This window comes from Nomia melanderi, chromosome 11, assembly GCF_051020985.1.
Source record: "Nomia melanderi isolate GNS246 chromosome 11, iyNomMela1, whole genome shotgun sequence".
NCBI lineage: Eukaryota > Metazoa > Arthropoda > Insecta > Hymenoptera > Halictidae > Nomia > Nomia melanderi.
The window spans coordinates 17,758,288-17,775,841 of record NC_135009.1 but is presented as its reverse complement, the minus strand read 5'-3'; the positions used below and the strand labels follow the sequence as shown (position 1 = coordinate 17,775,841).

Genomic DNA, 17,554 nt, shown 5'->3' with positions numbered 1-17,554 from the left:
TGCCTACTAGGTTTCGAGTCGGGAACGTTCAGGATGGCGAACGAGCGGTTACGAGGAAAAGAGACGATAGCCGGCGCAAACGAGAGGAAAGAAGATCCCGCTAAAAGACGAGACGGGATGGAACGAAATATGAAGAGGAACGAAGAGAGGGAGCGAGAGGAGAAACGGAGAAAGACGGCTGCGACTCCAGCTCCAGCTCCGGGTCCGGCTCCGGGTCTGAGAAGCCGAGTCAAACTCTGCGCCGGCTGGCGCCGTTCTGTCGGCGCCCGCTGCCTCTTGCCGCCAACAATGCACACCGCACGCCGCTCCCCAGTTCTCGGCCATCGCGTCAGCCTCCGCCGCCTTCGTCGCATTGACACCACAGCACACCGACATCGACACCGACTCTGACACACACGCGCGCACACCGCATCGTTTCGCTCGATTCCGTCGTACGCGTATGCGTCGCGAATCGGAAAACCGCGCTAAACGATATCCGTGTAAACGCGAAACCGATTCTTCCGCGAGCGTGTCGATCGCGCGTGTACCGGTTCTCGGTAATCCAACTAGCACTGGAATATCGTTCTCCGCAACGGTCCCGAAGCTGTTCGCGCGCGAACGAACGAACGAACGAACGAACGAACGAACGAACGAACGAACGAACGACGATTCGCGTCGCGTCGGTAGTGGTGACAATGCGAAAACAACACGGACGCTGGCGGCGTTAGTGGTGTGCGACGTTGGTATCGATGGTGTCGGTGGTGTCGGCGGTGGTGGTTACGTCTGAGTCGGGTCTGGGTGGTGGTGACGGTAGCCGTGGCGGTAGTGGTAACGTTAGAGGCAGCAAAGTCGCAGGCCAGTCGGGACTCCCTCGCACGCGTATCCGACGAAAGAGGTTCGAACGCACGAGGCGGCGAGTCAGTGTATCGTCGACCGCGATCGAGCGAGGACTCGGTTCGCTTGCGCGAGTATCGCATACAGATTTCCCGTGCGCATCCGATCGCTCGCTCGCATCCTATTCTCGCGCGTCGAGGTATATACACGCGGTGCGACTAGTTTGTTGGTGATTTGAAATTGTTGGATCAGTTGGTGGCATCGAAGCGAGCGGCGCGAACGGACCGAGGAAAAGGAGAAAATGAAGTGAGAACAAGTGTGGCGTACATCTACGACGGTCCATCTTTCCCGCTACACGTGTGCATAGAATCGAACGCGAGAGGCCAGTGCATCATCGCAGCAGCAGTGCGTGTTTAGTGACCGAGAATCGAAAGAGGGTGGTGAACGCGCGTAGCGGATCGCGTTAAAAATGACCACCCATCGCGTAGTCGAATCAACCTCCGAGCTTTCTGCTTTGATGAAAGGTGGGTAAACCTCTGTTACGAACGTCGCCGATCGTTTTCTTCTCGCGTCTCGTTCTTATCGGTTACAGTCTCGCCTACTTTCCTCGATCGTTGAGCCGCGCCGGGGCGGGTTATTCGTTGACACTCGCTTCCGCGGAATACTAAGATGGAACGTTCGAAAGAGCGATAACGATTGTCGCGAGCGCCACTGTCAAACCCCTCTCGACGATCTATCGCCGCGGAATCGAACCGCGAGGCTGCGAAACGTTTCAACGGCAGCGTTGTCCCGTCCGAATGTGATTTCCAGATGAGAACGGAGTAGCGGAAAGACGAGCGGAAAGGGAGAGAGATCGGACGCGTGTGCGTATTCGCGTTCCTGTGTCGCGTCGGACAGATACGCGACCGAGAAGCTGAGAAAGACGATGGATCGTACGGAATGGTTAGCCGAGGAACGAGGGAAGGGACGGTTGGTAGAAAAGGAGGACGCGAGAAAGAGACGGGCGCGACGGCGCCAGCGTGGGTTGCCACACAGACGAGCAGGCAGGCGGCGACCGACTCGCGTCGAACAAACGAGCCCTTGACCAAACTCGAAACTCATCGCGTAATCTTGCTTCGCTCCGTTTCTCGACTCTCTCGATGCTCCGCCGTTGATTCTCCGTGGAGCCGACAGCCGAGCGACGCGCGGCTTTCAAATTTCGATCGTTCGATCGAGCCGCTCGGTATCGGGATAGAACGAGAAACGCGATTACCAGTTGAACCAGATTCAACCGTGGATGCCCTAAATGTAAGAGATATCTGGTCGCGTGCACGCGACGATGCGCTGCCAAGCGCTGCTATGCACGGCTATTCACGGCTATGCGCAGGTACGCACAGGTAGAAAACCGATGAGCCGAACGACGGATGAAAGAGGGGACGAGGGGCCGGGACGAACGGTGGTTCGGGAAGAAGCGCCAAACCTTCCACCCACCTGTGCGCAAAGTCGCACCTGCTACCTGAACCGAACCTCTTCCGTTCGACGCTGTTCGAGCGGTCTCTCCTTCCCCTCGATCCCCCCCGCTCAATCTCTATCCCGATCCCTGTTCTCTCTTAATTTCGTTCGGACGTCCGTTCGTCTTATTAGGATTTCGAAACGATAATACCGCGCGTCACCGTCGCGCGAGTAAGCGCTCGGCAAAGGTCGAAACGCAAGGTCGCGACGAATCGCGAGAATCCTCTCCTTATCTTTAGAAACGATTCGCATCTGTCGCGGTACGCCGCGCGTCATGCGCCTACCGTCGAACAGCACGCGCCACACTCGCGAACGCCGCCGCGCAGTGGGGTATTCGCACGATCCGGCCGGCCAAAAGTCAATTTCAACCGTTTTACCGAAACCGTACAACTTTTGCGGTTCTCGACGCTCCTCGTGCCGCTTTCCATACGTTTCGGAAACATTTTCCATTCGAACTGCTCTCCGATCGGCCGGATAGCCGACAGTGCGCCGCGTTCGATTCGGAAGGAAGCAGTCGACGCGGCCCGAACCGAATCGCGCGGATCTCGAGGAAACGATAATAAATAAGGATATCGATGATCTTGGAACGGCGCGCGATCGTTCCGGTAAGGAAATATTTGTGTACGTTCGGAAGGACGAGCAAGGTCCTGTAGGCTTTTCCTGAAATCGGAGTCGAGTATTCGTCCGTTCTTCCGCTATCCTTTACGAACCCACCTCGTTTGCGTCTAACGCTTATCCCTCCTCTGCTGGCCACGTCAATGAAAAAACATTGGCGCGAGCAGAGTCGGCGCGAGCAGAGTCGGCGCCAGCCGATTCCATTCCATTCCATTCCAGTGGATTCTAAAACGAGCCCCGCGCATCTAAACGCGACTCGTCGCTGCTCCCTTTTCCCTTCTGCTCTTCTTCTTCTCGGCGTCGTCTCTAGAAGATGGTTGCTTCGACGAAAGTCCGGCCCATAGAAAGCGAAATGCACGGCTCGCGCTCGCGAATCGTGCCAACGCGGAGAATACGAGGCGCCGGCGTGTTCCGCTAACCGAATTTATTTTCCCGAGACGGACGAATAGTCCGCCGATATTTCCGACGAAAGAGGCGCGCTTTCGTGTCTGCTTTCTCGATCGCTTATCAGAGGTCGGACTTTCGCTCGTTAGCGCGCAACTATTCCAGAAATCGACGACGCGCAATTGAAAGAGTCCGCGAGAATTGGAGTGAACGAAGCACGCGCGTTTGCCAACCCGTGCTCGAGCCGAGCGACGCGTGGGTGGATGCGCTCTTCTTTGCGCCAGTTTACACAGATGTCCACGGTTATTTCCGTTTGTTTGAACAATTGCCGAATGGGACGACGAAGGTGGCTCCGAGATATTCACGAGTACGATACGGAGACACGTGTTCGTTGGGCGCCGAGCGAGCCATCGATTCATCTTTTACGGATCTTGCACTATTAATAAACGATCCACCGCGAATCTCCCCTATTTCGTCGTTCCACGTCGGGGATTCGAGGTTCGTCCCAAGATTCGAATTCGCTAGCTGCGAGTAACGGAGCGGTGTTTATCTTTCGTCGCCGACCGGTCGTCGCGGTGTCGCTGCCCGTTGCTCTTCCACGATCATTACGTTTTCGCACGAAAGCGGGAACGCCTTCGCGAGGGGGAGAGAGAGAGAGAGAGACTCGGAGATCAAAGAGGGGGTACGAAGAGAGCAGATGTTCCCTATCGAAATCGTTGAGGCTTATCGGAGGAACGATAAATTCGGTGGACGCGCGACCCACGCTGTCGCCAGGTGGACGAGACGTTATCTTCTCTCGGTAACCTCGACTCGCCAATTTCGAAGCATTCGATCTCGCGCTCGATACGAACGATACGCGATAAATTTCCCCGTAGAAAATGAAAACTGGTTCGGATCAGCCTTACCGCCGCGCGGACTTTCCTCGCGGCGTATCGCGGATTATCGGCCGGATACGAATTCGCGGACGGATAATCTCCTGGACGTGTCGGGGACGGGGGCGGAGAACCGATCGCATCCGAGCATGCCCGATTCCGCGAAAGGTAAAGAAACGAGAGAAACGAGGAGGAATGCCATGTGCTCCTCGATCCCCTTCCAAGCTAGCTTTTCGTGCTCTTTAAACGAACAGCCAGCGCGGAAAAATAACGCGAATAGCTAGCGCGCGAGTAGGCAACGAGACGCTACGAAAGCGAACGAGATCTAGATCTCCTCGGAGAAGGGTGCAGGATCCAGAGGAGAGACAGAAATACGGAAAGAGGTTACGCGTATTAGAATCTCGGTTGAGACCTGTGCGCCAGATGGTACCAGTTGGGTGACGCACCCCGAACCTAAAAACATATCGTCTCCTCGGCTACACGAGGCGGAACGATGCGAGACGGCGCGTGGCGAAGTCCGGACGGGACGGGACAAAAACGTTTCACCCGCGGAATCCTATCCGAGATAGGACGATCTCGTACGCACCTATCGTTCGTCGCTCGACGTACCCGACACCCCTTCGTGTTCCCCCTTCGACCGATGCGGTTCGAAGAACCGAGCTTTCACGAAATTTCCACGGAATTTTAAGGCAAGTACGATCGAGGAAAGTAAGCGTACCAAGCAGAACCGAAAGGTACTCGATCGAAGGATAAAGAAACGTCGCGTTATTTCAACATGTCACGTGACGCGAGTTGCTGTTTGTTTGATTTCAGCCGGAGTAATGGCTGGTTCGGAGCGAGATGCTGATTTTTCGAGCGGAGCGGACGAGGACGATATGTCGAGTCTACATTCGCCGAGCGCCTCGGAGGATAGCGTCGAAGTTCAGGTGACACCGATATCCCTGAAGAACAAAAGGAAACTCGCCGAACCCCGGAAGATTCAAGAATCGGCGAGCACGGCACCGCTCAAGAAGAGACGAATCGAACGCGTGAAGGAAACTCTGATGGTTCCGGTGAACGAAGAATTTCGCACGACCAACTGTTCGCCGAGCCCGTTCAGACCTTGGAGCAGTTCGAACAAAAGCCAAGATCCGACTTTGCCGCGGAGCGTAACGGAAAAGATCGTGGTCGCTCCATCTTCGACGGCATCCTCCGTGCCATCCTCCGTGCCATCCTCCGTGCCATCCTCCGTACCGTCTTTCGTACCATCCTCCATGCCATCGCCCGCTGTACCGACACCGCTGTCCACTGTGCCATTATCTACGATAATATCGACCGACACCAGACAACTCGAACAGAAAGATATCCAAACTCGAAGGGAGTCGCAGCGAACGGAGAATCCGTCGACTAGACATCGCCATTCGGCGCAATCTCGCCTGACTCGACTCGATAGACGCGATTCTCCCAGTCTAAAATCCGAACCCGTTGTAATCTCCTCGTGCAACGTTGCGTCGAACGGCACAAACGTGGACATGGACGCGAATGCAGTCGCGATCGGGCAGGTTGCAACGCCGACATTGTTCGCGTCCACGCATCCCAGATTACAAGAAGAACCCTTGTCGCTCGTCCTGCGAGGAGAAATAGCTAGTAGAGTTCCTTCTCATCCGGCTGTAAACGGAAGCTACGAAAAACCGTACCCGGTAGACAGGGTCAAAGTTTCGTTCCCTTGTTCGTCCGCGTCTTGTTCGTCTTCCTCCTCTTCCTCCTCCTCGTCTTCCTTCTCCTCGTCCTCGTTATCATCGTCGTCCTCGTCGTCCTCGTCGTCGTCGTCGTCATCGTCGTCGTCGTCGTCGTCGTCTTCGTCTTTCTCTTGCTCAACCTCGACCTCGACCTCGGTCTCGACATCGATATCGACGTCGACTGCAACGACTACGTCGATATCGACACCGACGCCTGCATCGGTATTGTCTTCGTCGTCCTCGTCGTCGTCTTCGTCGCTCTCGTCATCGGCTGTGTTACTGAATCGTCGAGAAGACGAGCGATCCGACAGAAACGAACGCGATTCTTCTCCGACGGCGGCAACGAACGCGCAGACCGGTCCCTCTAAGCAACATCCAGTCGCCGGTCAACAGAGGAATTACAAGAACATGACGCGCGAAAGAAGGATAGAGGCGAACGCCAGAGAAAGGACCAGGGTGCACACGATAAGCGCCGCGTTCGACACTCTGAGGCGCGCCATACCGGCCTATTCTCACAATCAAAAATTGTCGAAACTATCCGTGCTGCGGATCGCGTGCAGTTACATAATGACTCTCGGCAAGATAGTCGGTACTCCGGAGGGAGAGTCGACGAACAGTGCGTCCTTGGGAGCTTGCGTGGACCTCGTATCGAGGACTATCCAGACCGAGGGCAAACTCAGGAAAAGGAAGGAAGACTGAAGAAGCTAGCCTACCGAAACGGGAAGTGTGCGGACCTCTTGAATTCGTAATGTACAAATTGACGCGTACCACCCTTACACCGCTGTCGCAGTAACATCCTCGAAACTCCGGGACTGCCGATCGTCGTTGAACAGCGATCCTTTTTCCTCCGGTTGTATCGCCTCGCCACACACCGCTTCGCCTTACCTCGCTTCGCCTCGCCTCGCCTAGCCTCGCTTAGCCTCGCCTCGCCTAGCCTAACCTAACCTAACCTAACCTCGCCTCGCCTCGCCTAGCCTTGCCTCGCTCCTCGTCACACGGTATAACCTGCTCAGTCCCAACCCAACGCGCCTCGACGAATCCAACGATCGTACAATCCCGTTCGATCTATCGAATAGTATAGGTATAAATAAGTTCGACCAAAGCGGACCGTAACGATAATCAAACGAACAGGGAAGGCGTCATCGATCTTCCTTCGCGTCATTGACTCGCATTCGAATAGTTCGCAACGAGAAAACGGAAAGGTAGATCGGACTCGGGAGGAGAGGCAGTTAATTCGGCGAGTCACGGTTCACGATCAACCGCCGCATCGAGTTCTCGCGACGCTATCGAATACGATGTCGCGCAAATTTACCTTTCTATGTACGTTGTAAGACGACTTTGGGCGCTTACGTGCTCGCATCCGTAAAACTTGAGATAAATAAATCAGGAAACGACTGAGAAACGCTGCATGTGCTTTTATTGGTGCCCACCGACAAACCTCTTTCGCGTTCGCGTTAAAAACCCGATGGCTGTTTCGTCGAATACTCGCAATGGAATATACGTACAGTCGACCTTGACCCATCTATCGCATCCGATTACCAGTAAATGTTTTCGCTATCGATACCACGACCTACTAGGCGAAGATAAGGACGAGCAGACGCGACGCGCTGCGAGAAACGCGAGTCTGACGAGAAAGGACGATTCTACTTCCTTTCTTCCCGAATCCTCTAGCACCGAATGGCTCGTTCCGAGAGTATTCCCGCGGCAGGTGGCGACGAGACTTGCTCGTGGAGTGTTACCTGCTCGAAAACCGGCCTACTGCATTTTGGTCGCGTCTCGCGTACTGCTCGGTCGACGAAACGCTATCCCAAACACGGCCCGTGTGTAACACCGGTGTCGTTGACGCGAAATCGGACGTACAGGGCTAGGCAAAATATTTGCCCGTTTATTCTTGCATTTATTCTATTGCATTTATTCCGTATGCCGTCCGATCCGAAAACTCAACGTCCCCTCTCTATTTCCTAGCCATCTGGACCGATTGGTATTCTACTTTGGCCGATTCACGATGGTTCCGGTCGGAGATCGCAGAGGCGAGACCGTTGATGTATCCGTGGTAAATTTCTCGTACGAGATACGCGACGGGACGCTCTGTCGCGCGTGTTCCCGAAACGACGGAACGACGGAACGACGGAACGACGGGACGACGAACCGAGATAAAGGAGGCTTCCGAATGAAGAGGCACGCGCAACGAATGAGCGCGCACATGCATATAGGAAGACCACTCTCGGTCCGTTGCATCGAGTAGATCCGACGCGAGGAGAAATTGCACGCGCGCACCTGCTACGTAGCGCAGGTGCATTTACCGGTTTCATAAGCATCGCCAAATTTTCGAGGGTTATTCGTCGCGAATAATAATCAGTCGAACGCTACGCGCATCAGGTACGCGGCAAACTCGCGAGATCGTTCCGACTCTGTCTCCTTCGGGTTTTCCACGGTACAGCGAGGGCATTCGAATGGCCGATTAGAATGCGCGCGGCAAATATAATTGATCGAATAATCGGGAAATTGGTGTGGAGCGGTGCAACCGTGAAGCGGCAGTTAACGAGAGACAGACTCGTATACGTCCATGTACAACGTCTGGTGGGAGGTTGCCAGAACGTTGGCGCCAGTTGACCGTCGCCGGCCGCCCGCCGGCCGTCCCGCCGGCCGTCGGTCGCCAGCCGCCAACCGCCAGCCGCTAACCGCCAACCTCTGCTACGTCGGACGACCTACGCGAATGCATACGCACCGCCTCGAGTTTACTGGTACTCGCGTACCACTACCTACGTAGATATATTCGTGGTATCTTCCCGACGACTCGTTTCGATTTTACTTCCCCTTCCGTTTCCCTTTCTTTCCTCCTCTCTTCTCTTCTTTCCTCATCTTTACCTTTGCTTCTACTCGGCAAATCTCACTCTACCCGCTCTCCGATAGCAATGACGTTCATATACGTCCGACAACGAACAAAGACGGAAATTCCAAAGAGCGAGCGCACGATGGTATCGTTCCGTATAATTGACAGACTCGCGACAAAAATTCGACACAGAGAAAGAGAGAGAGAGAGAGATAGAGAGAGAGAGAGGAGCGAGCAAACTAGCGCCGAGGGTAAGAGGGTAAGAGGGTAAGAGCGGAAAACAGGAAAGCGCAAAGAGGAGATAGAGGAATGACTGAGAAAAACGATACCGTTCTACCGTGCGAATCGTCGGCAACTACCTCGCCATCTACCTCCCTGTTTTTCCCCCCTAGATGTAGGCATGCAGCGGGTACGACAGTTACAGTGTGTACGCGTTTTCTCCGTCCGAGTATGTGTTCGTGTAGTCGGTGCGAGAGCGATTCTGTATATAGGATGCGACAGTGTGGCGCCAACCTCTCGCATACGAGCCAGTTTCCTCCGGTGTTTCGCGACGGTACGGCCAGACCATTGTACAGGGTGGTCGACAAATGCGGATCGCATCGGCCGCGAGACCGTTCGACCAGATTCGCGCCACCGAAATCCCGAAAAGAACGCATTCTTCGATCGATTGTTTTATTTGCATTCGCCGCGTGTTTGCACGGTGTAAGCTGTTGTCGCCGATGGGCCACGATAACGTAATCCTAAAATACAGCGCTCCGATTCTATCGGCGATGGGAAGCTTTATATATGGGAAGCTATAGTAGGACATACTATACTTTTTCTCGCGTACAAGAACAACCTACAAGTATATTTACCTACTTGAGTTACGCGATCCACGCAACGCGACTTCTCGCCGATTAGAATTGCTTCTCCTTCGACGGTTTCTTCGAAAACACCTGTAATCCCATCCGAATCGACTTCTCGCTGCAACGGCATGACTTTGTATCCTGTAACGATATCATCGTGGCAATCCTCTATCGTAACGTTTTCGATCACTTGTGAATATTTAAATATCGAAACGTTTAAATATTTAAATTTCTATTCAACGTCCATTTAATTGGCAACCGATTAAACGGCTCGCGGCGTAATCTACCGCGAAATACCCTAACCAGCGGGCACACGATTGATGTCGAGCCTGCGTCGCGTTAGATGGCGCTGCGAATCCGTTTAAACGTAATGCGTCATTTGAAAAAAATGCGAAATCTTGTTTAAAGACGGTATCCGAGAGACTTTAGTAAATAATAACACGCGGTAGAGATACAATCCGAAGTTTATCCAAGCCCGACTTCTGCGTACCTGTTTGTTACGTTACGTGATTGTATGTCACGCAAAGTTGTTCGATCCTTGTCTTAGGGCGTACGCTAATTGTAAGAAATAAACTTTAAGAAACCAAAGCTTTTACCAACGATTCATTTTAACGCCGATACCTGCACCGATGTCGTTCGACAACGACCGCTACTTTACGTCGCTTTAGCCTATCGACAAGGAAGAACCTGCCAATTCGTTCGATTGTTCGTATTTGCCCTGATCTTTCGGTTGGTAAGCATTTCGTTTCGTGTCCCTTATCCGATAAGGGATTATTGAATTTCATCGAATAATAATTATTATATTCATATAAACTTTGCACTTACATTTGTTAGAATCTTGATCGTATTATTCTTGTCTTTTGCCTCACTATTTCATTAGTACATTTCATACGAACCTAAAGTCAGCCGGTTAACCGATCAATCGATACTTGAGATGATAAAACTATCGCTTCCGGATACCATCGTGCCACCTAGCGCGAAAAGCATGGTACTATTCGCTAATAGTGCATCTTACTTATCTCAAGTTAGTGCTAGTGCTTGGACGTGTCGCGTCGTAAAAAATAACAGTTCCGGCGATGTCAAAGTTAAGAGAAACCTCGAATAAATAAAATCGTTAATGCGTAATGTGGATTCAAGTAAATCCCCATACGATTGTTGCGTGAGAGTGGCGCAGGTAATTGTTCGGACCGCCGACTATATTCGCATGTTTACAGTAGTAAACGGTCTTACGCGGAGATCCCTAACCTCTCGACATTTTTTTCAAAATAATTCAAATAAAGTACGGTTTCCGTTGTTGTGCCATGCAAAATGAGTAAGTAACGACAGTTTCCACGTATTCTCTATAGCTGTATGACGCCGGTGTGATTAATAATTGTTCGCAAGGCAGAATCACGACGAAGCAACGAGTCGAATTCTGTCCAAGAGAAATTTTTGACGCAACCGCGTATCAAGAAAAGAAAGGGCAAGGTTACAAGCTTGTCGCAGCCTGTTCCAAGTACTAGTTCCAACAATGATTCGACGCATGCCGCGTACGGAATATTCTCCGACGAAGAACCGTGCAGTCAAAGTTTTCGAGGATCCACTTTGCACCGCATACTATCGGAGGAAGAAGGTCAACTTGTTAATACTGTAGTAAGATATCTTTTCACGATGGACAGAAAAAAACAGATTATCAATAAAACACGAATAATCAAGAATGTGTTTGGAGGACAAGGGAAATATTTTCATCGTGTAATGAGTAAAGTTAAAGATGTCCTATCAAAGGTAACCAAAAGAATGTCCTAAAACAAAGGAACCAACCTTCGACTTTGTTTATTTTATAACTTTTCATACATGTAAAGATACGCGTCATAGGTATTTGGGTATAATTTAATGGAATTGGAAGGTAACAAGTACATGCTGGTAAACCAATTAGAGAATGATTTACCCCATATTAATTTTCTGGGGACAGAAGGCACCGGACAAGTATTATTATTCTTAGTGCTTACTCACATCTATATGAACGAAGAGTCCTGTACTCAAGGTAATTGACAAATCTATTTAGAAACAAGTATAAAGATCTGTGTTTCTATACATCGTATATCTCACTAATCATTTTAGAGTCTCTGTTAGAGTTTCTTACAAATTTGAGCATCCTTCCTGAAAACAATCAGAGCCACGTTAATTTTGGTAACGTCAAACACATTGTAACCGAGGTAAAAATAAAAGACCGACGCTATCGTATCTGGCGGATTGCGAATCCTCGCGTTGCTCAAAGATTTTTTGTTTCTTTAGGTATTCGTAGATCAAAAATATCTCGAAAAGATACAGTCTGAACAGAACGACGCGGTAAGAGTCGAGTATAAGTGGGGACCCCGCGCCGAATACGAATTTTCCCCGCGTGCAGCCTTGGAGTTTGCATCACAGGTAAGAACCTAGGTACTTTCTCACCTTCTCGCGGTACTTTGATGTAATATATGTGCGTAACATTCGAGTACCGTTTATTGGTAGGTCTACAATGGACGTTCGTTGGATAGTTGGCCGTTACAGTTTAAAGCACTGACAGCATGGGAAAATCGTCTGGATTAGGCTCTGTGTATCGAGGCTCTACAACAACAAGGACAACAAGAATAGCGATGACGATGGCGATGACGATGCCAATAGATATCGCCGAGGCGCAAAACACGAAGGAAATCGAGAACGTTGTACAGTTTATTTTTCGTCGGTTGGAAGTGTCGACCAAGTAATTTAGAAAACAATATTTTCCTAACTAAGAAATAAATTTTGTCCGTTCTTTTTTCTTCTAAATAACCCCGAGAGCAGCCGTAAAACTGCGAGGCTAGATTAAAGTTTGTACACGGTCTTCGAGTTCAACCACAGGGTCAGAGGAACCTGAAACGTGTTCCGTTGACCTACTTTCAAACGAATCTAATTGGATTCGTATTTTCTTCCGATGTTACGTCGTGCGATGTTTATAAAACGAATTTAAAGGGACGAGGGTGCGATGAAACGGATAACGGAAATTCCGCGGAAACGGCGATAATTCGATTGGAAATCGTTCGTGACGCGTCGGTTTACCCAGGTTTTTGTCGGTAAACGACGAATACACGTAGAAAGTCGACGCGCGCGGACGACCGAATTCGTGGTCGCATTTTTGCATTCGACTCTTGAAATATTTCCAAAGATAGGTGGGAGCATTGTTCGAAGACTGCGCGGTGCTGTCGCTCGAGAAGGGTGGTTGGAGCGTTCGAGGCTCGGGTCACAGTACGGATGAATCCGTAAAAAACCATGGAGACGTTAAACTAGGGGTACGAGACGAGACGCGACGCGACGGTAAGAGTTGCGTAGTAAAACGGTGGATCGAGATTGCGCACAGGAACACGCGACGAGAGACCGACTATATATCGGCCGTTGAGCCAGCAATGCGGGAATGTGTGTCAGGCCGGGCTGGCTTGGAGCTTGAGTCGGCGGTGGTGGTCAGTGTTCGACGGTGTTCCAGTCAGGTTTCGCGGATAGGTGGTAGCGCGCGCGGTTCGTAGTGTCGCAGTACCGCGCGCACCTCTACCCTTCCCCGATTACTTTTTTTTCCTATTCGTTCCAGTTCGTTTTCGCGCGGCCTATCGCATCGGCTTGGTACGATACACCTGACATATTCCGGCAGTTTTTTGCCGACACACAGGGGACCACTATAAACCATCGTTGCCAGGCTAATTTCACTGTCGTTCGGCTCGAGGAGAAATCCAAGAAAGTGGAACAACGGGACCAATCGAACGAACGATCGACGAAAACCAGACGGAAGAAGAGGCCAGGCGATAAAAGCTCGACGTTCCCTCGGATCATTGCTCTCTCGAGACTTCGGTTCCGACGAAAGGTGCGACGAAGGATACCATGAGCTCGATAGACCCGTGCCAAGTTCGCAGGAAAACACGCGGAGAAAGAAGAAAAAAGAGATAGGGGGGAGGGGGGCACGGTGAAGTTTCTCTCCTGGAGAGAAGACCGCAGTCGTCGAACCGTGAACGTCGTTCGCCTGCTCTTCGAACCGTCCAATTGCGAATTATTGGCAACGACTCGACGAAGAAAACTCGCGGACGAATTGCCGTCTGGTAGTAGTCGATCATGTTCAATCTGTATCAGAATTTGAACAAAAGAGACGAGGATCACAAAGAACCGGACGTTACCGGGCATGACAGGTTTTGGCAGGAGCGGCCGAGAACGCGGCGGAAACGTCGCGCCGTCAACCGAAGAACCCAGAGTGCCATCGAACTCGATTCCGAGGCCATAGTATCGGCGCGTGGCACGCTCCGCCGTGGAAGAAGCGCGAGCATCGAAGATGAGGAGAGCGACGAAGAGAAGGGCTATCAGCTGACGAATAAGATCGACAATCTAGCGAAAATATTGTTTAGTCGCGTGTCCGCCGCACGAGGTTGCAAAGAATCGGACGTAAGGTAATTCGGCCAATTTCTCTACTCGACCGTCGACAATGTCAACGATAATGCCAACGATAATAAAACAACGAGAATACGATTTTCCATCGCGATCGAAGATAGGGATGTTCCTTGCGCGTACCAACGATAACTCTGGACAGGAATGCCTCGGCTGTCAGTCACCGGCACATTCTTTTCTACCGTTCCTCGGAATCCCTCGATTACGCGACCTTTTCGCCCTTTCGAAATTCGAACCGCGTTCGTTTACAAACGATTCGGATTCGGATTCGGATTCGGGTTCGCGCAACGGCGAGCGGTGCCTTCGTACCGCGACGAACAAGCACGATCGAAACGAATCGCGATGGAATCGGGAAACGGAAACGACAACAACAACGACGCGTCTTCGAACTCGAAAGATCAGGATTCCGAGGACGTCGGTGCGAGAGTGAATTATTCGATGAACCGCGATGATCGATCGATGGCGACTCGTCACAGGAATTTCTCGCAGAATTCCCAGTTTCGAGGAAAACGAATACCCACGAGTTGGGAACGGCCGTTTGGGTGATTCATTTCTTACTGTTATTTTTATTCTTATTCTTATTCTTATTCTTATTGGCATTCGCATTCGAGAATAGAAAAGTAATATTAAGCAAACGGAGGGATGGAGGAGTTTATCGGCAGAGAACTGATCTTATTGGATGAAACCCTTGGTTGCGCTCGTAGAAACGAATGGCTGGTCGCTGGCAACGCGAACGAGACCGATCCAGTTTGTAATCGTTGCTTCGAGAACCTAATCCATCAATGGCATAATTCGAGAAATCGTTCTCCCGATCGAAACGCCGCTGGTAAACGGTTCGATTTTTCGAATGATTCGGAGCCGGCCGACAGGTATTCTTTTAATTTCTATTCGTTTCCTTTCCGTTTGTTTTCCGTTTGGTTCTCGCGAGAAAGAACGATGATTCTACAACGGTCGAGCGAATAGACACGAAAGGGAGAATATAAGAAACGACTCGCGATAGGTTCGCGAGGATAGGATCGAATGTAGCGATCGGAGGAGAAGAGAGATTTGATCGATTTTGACGATTACGAATTTGACGCGTGTCCGAGACAGAAATGGAAGGCACAGCTACACGGCATTGGGCCACGGACCATCGGTTTGCGAGGATGTCGGCGAGTGCATGGAAATGGAGAAAAGATCTCGAGATCGTGCTTTATCAATTTGCCAGGCTTATATCCGAAGAACGCCGCGCTATAGTCTCGTCAAGCAGCTGAATAATCTCGGTAAGCTCTCGAGTTCCCTTCCCTCCGCCGCAGCTACCACCCTTTTCTCCTCGTATCGCCTGCCGAGGAAAATCCGACGAACTCTCGTCAATCTCTGACTCGCCCGTTTCTTTCTCGCGCGATGTTTCAGGCTCGAGAGTGGACAAACATTGGTTCGCGGTGAGGGACGTTTCCCTGAAGACCGATCGACTGATCACCTTGGCTCCGTTGAGCAGCAACTGCTCGCTGATCGTTTCTTCGCTGACAAAGAACATTTTAAGCGACTTGTTTTTGGCCTTACAACATCCGTACATATGCCCTATATTCGACATTGATTTTCTCGAATACGAACGCGAGAATTACGTGATCGTGGTTCAGCCGATCAGTCAAGGTAGCCTGAAAGACTTGATATACGGGGTGAGTATAGGTTGGAAGGGCGAGGCGAGACGAGACGAGACGAGCTGAGACGAGCTGAGACGAGATCTCGGTGTTCGGCAGATCGAAAGGACCGGCTGGAACGAGGATTGGAGCCAAAAGTACGCGGCTCGCGGCAAAGGACTTCCCTTGCCTCAGATTCAGCAAATGGGCCGCCAAGTGTTGGAAGCGTTGATATTTCTAAAGAAAAGGGAGTTCCCGATGGTGATGCATTTACATTCGGGCAACGTGCTCGTTCAGAACGGCGTTGCTCGACTCGCCGGCCTCGAGAACACGCTCCTCGGTTTCACCAGCCGTATACATCCAGTAATCGCTTCGCGAATCTCACAGACTACTCCCATCGACATCGTGTCCTTCGGTAAGGTCAAACTTGACGCCTCTTCCCTCGTACCGTAGATCAAATGTTTGACGTTACATTCAATCTCCTTCTAGGTCATATGCTATTTGAAATGTGCGCCGGTTACGAATTGCGATCGTTTAAACCGAATTCCATGCATCTCTCGGATCTTGAAATGTATCCACAAGTATAAATCTCTCTCTCTCTCTCTCTCTCTCTCTCTCTCTCTCTCTCTCTCTCACTCTTTCTCTATCTATCTATCTATCTATCTATCTATATCTCTCTCTCTCTCTCTGTCTCTTCCCTTTCCTCTCTTACTTGGTTAATTTAATTTCTTTCTTCGGTTAATTCTTTTGATCCGTTTCTCTATTCTCGATAGCTCGCTTCTCTTCGTTCTCTTTATTTTCTCCCAGCTGAAGAACGTTTCGTCGTTCGGTCCGTGTTTTCGCGGGCCCGTTGATAACGGTAGCGATACTCGCGAGTAGCGGTCGTTGCAAGAACGGACAATGTTCGGTCGAAGAAAGAGGAATCGATCGTTGCTCGATCGTCTCGACGGGCCCGAGAGAAGCTACGGACTGTAATCACGAGCGAGGAAACTGATTAAAATGTTTGCGCGCGCGCAGGTGATCGAGCTACTGAAGTACATATTCGGCGAGCCAACTAGTCGGCGAAGAAACATCGAAGAGCTTCTAGTTCACGACTTGTTCAGAAACATCGATCTTCGCGAAATGCGGTGCGCACCAGTGACGGTAAGGATCGTTCTTCCGGAACCGCATTCTTGCCGGCGTACTTGTACTCTCGATCTGCTTACGATACCAATCGAACAATTGACGCGCAAGCCTAACCGAATCCGTATTATCCTTCTTCTCTCGCAGATATTTCGTCCGTCACTGACACCGTCGGTCGCAAACTTGCTCGATGGGATTAAACGACAAAACCTGAATAAGAGGTAACGAATGGTGTGCGTTCTCGAGCGATCGACTCGATTCGTGTTTGCCTGTTTTTCTGTAATATCTTGATAAACGTTCATTTTGCATGCACAACAGACAGAGATCGCGGTCTATAAGCGACGTGTATTTAACGCGCAGATTTTGGTAATGACTAACCCAGGATATCCGTACTGATCGCCATAAGCCTCCTCTTCGACGGCGTCTTCACCGTCGCGATTCATGTCTGCGCTTTTTTTTCCGTTTTCCAGAGTCTCGGGCTTGGACATGGTCGATGTCGATGCTTTGTCTCTGCACAGACCGGACACGGTTTGCGAACATTCGCTGCTCGACGAAATCTACAACGAGCTTTCGAACACGGCTGTATAATTCCATGGGAACAATGTTTTTTTTCGAGACGCGACGATTCGATCGGAAAACGCGTAGTCGCTGTTTCTCGAGTATCTTATATACATATGTATATTATATATTCCTATCTTTCTGTACCAAGTGCCAAACACATTCGAGAGTTTCACATTCGAATTCTTTACGATTTCACGGGGCGAGATAGATTTAGCAAAGGGAACATAACGGAACGACGAAACGCATAGAGCAGGAAAAA

General features: G+C 50.8%; 3 protein-coding genes across 17 annotated transcripts; all 3 read left to right on the top strand.

Moving 5' to 3' along the window:
- The first annotated feature begins 329 nt into the window (after positions 1-329).
- On the top strand, positions 330-9,432 carry net (atonal bHLH transcription factor 8-like protein net). The gene is made up of 2 exons (XM_076372409.1): positions 330-1,337; positions 4,989-9,432. The coding sequence occupies exons 1-2, from the start codon at positions 1,283-1,285 to the stop codon at positions 6,590-6,592; spliced, it is 1,659 nt and encodes a 552-aa protein (XP_076228524.1). The 5' UTR covers positions 330-1,282; the 3' UTR covers positions 6,593-9,432.
- Positions 9,433-9,703: 271 nt separating this feature from the next.
- On the top strand, positions 9,704-12,344 carry LOC116433910 (non-structural maintenance of chromosomes element 3 homolog). Of its 2 annotated transcripts, none has more exons than XM_076372416.1 (6): positions 9,704-10,883; positions 10,959-11,335; positions 11,426-11,594; positions 11,684-11,766; positions 11,846-11,977; positions 12,062-12,344. In XM_076372416.1, exons 1-6 carry the CDS (start codon positions 10,880-10,882, stop codon positions 12,137-12,139), a joined length of 843 nt encoding a protein of 280 aa, XP_076228531.1. In that variant the 5' UTR covers positions 9,704-10,879; the 3' UTR covers positions 12,140-12,344. The 2 variants fall into 2 exon arrangements, with proteins under 2 accessions (XP_076228531.1, XP_031848409.1); XM_031992549.2 differs by having other exon boundaries at positions 11,672-11,766.
- Positions 12,345-12,497: 153 nt separating this feature from the next.
- Slob (Slowpoke binding protein) lies at positions 12,498-17,543 on the top strand. Of its 14 annotated transcripts, XM_031992539.2 has the most exons (10): positions 13,999-14,535; positions 14,698-14,862; positions 15,086-15,255; positions 15,386-15,651; positions 15,733-16,027; positions 16,102-16,193; positions 16,630-16,755; positions 16,882-16,955; positions 17,053-17,100; positions 17,205-17,332. In XM_031992539.2, coding segments are annotated over exons 1-10 (1,635 nt in total). In that variant the 5' UTR covers positions 13,999-14,137; the 3' UTR covers positions 17,206-17,332. The 14 variants fall into 14 exon arrangements, 11 of the variants coding, with proteins under 11 accessions (XP_031848403.1, XP_031848400.2, XP_031848399.1 ...); XM_031992538.2 differs by lacking the exon at positions 17,053-17,100 and having other exon boundaries at positions 17,205-17,475; XM_076372406.1 differs by lacking the exon at positions 17,205-17,332 and having other exon boundaries at positions 17,053-17,198.
- Positions 17,544-17,554: the final 11 nt, after the last annotated feature.

Excerpts from the sequence above, each read along its gene's own strand:
- Slob (XM_031992537.2), top strand. The coding sequence starts at position 14,138 with ATGCCTCGGCTGTCAGTCACCGGCACATTCTTTTCTACCGTTCCTCGG. Across the intron at positions 15,652-15,732 it reads TGAAAGACTTGATATACGGG|ATCGAAAGGACCGGCTGGAA; the intron begins GTGAGTATAGGT and ends GGTGTTCGGCAG. Across the intron at positions 16,028-16,101 it reads CATCGACATCGTGTCCTTCG|GTCATATGCTATTTGAAATG; the intron begins GTAAGGTCAAAC and ends ATCTCCTTCTAG.
- net (XM_076372409.1), top strand. The coding sequence starts at position 1,283 with ATGACCACCCATCGCGTAGTCGAATCAACCTCCGAGCTTTCTGCTTTG. Across the intron at positions 1,338-4,988 it reads GCTTTCTGCTTTGATGAAAG|CCGGAGTAATGGCTGGTTCG; the intron begins GTGGGTAAACCT and ends GTTTGATTTCAG.
- LOC116433910 (XM_031992549.2), top strand. Across the intron at positions 11,595-11,671 it reads CGAAGAGTCCTGTACTCAAG|AGTCTCTGTTAGAGTTTCTT; the intron begins GTAATTGACAAA and ends TAATCATTTTAG. Across the intron at positions 11,978-12,061 it reads CCTTGGAGTTTGCATCACAG|GTCTACAATGGACGTTCGTT; the intron begins GTAAGAACCTAG and ends GTTTATTGGTAG.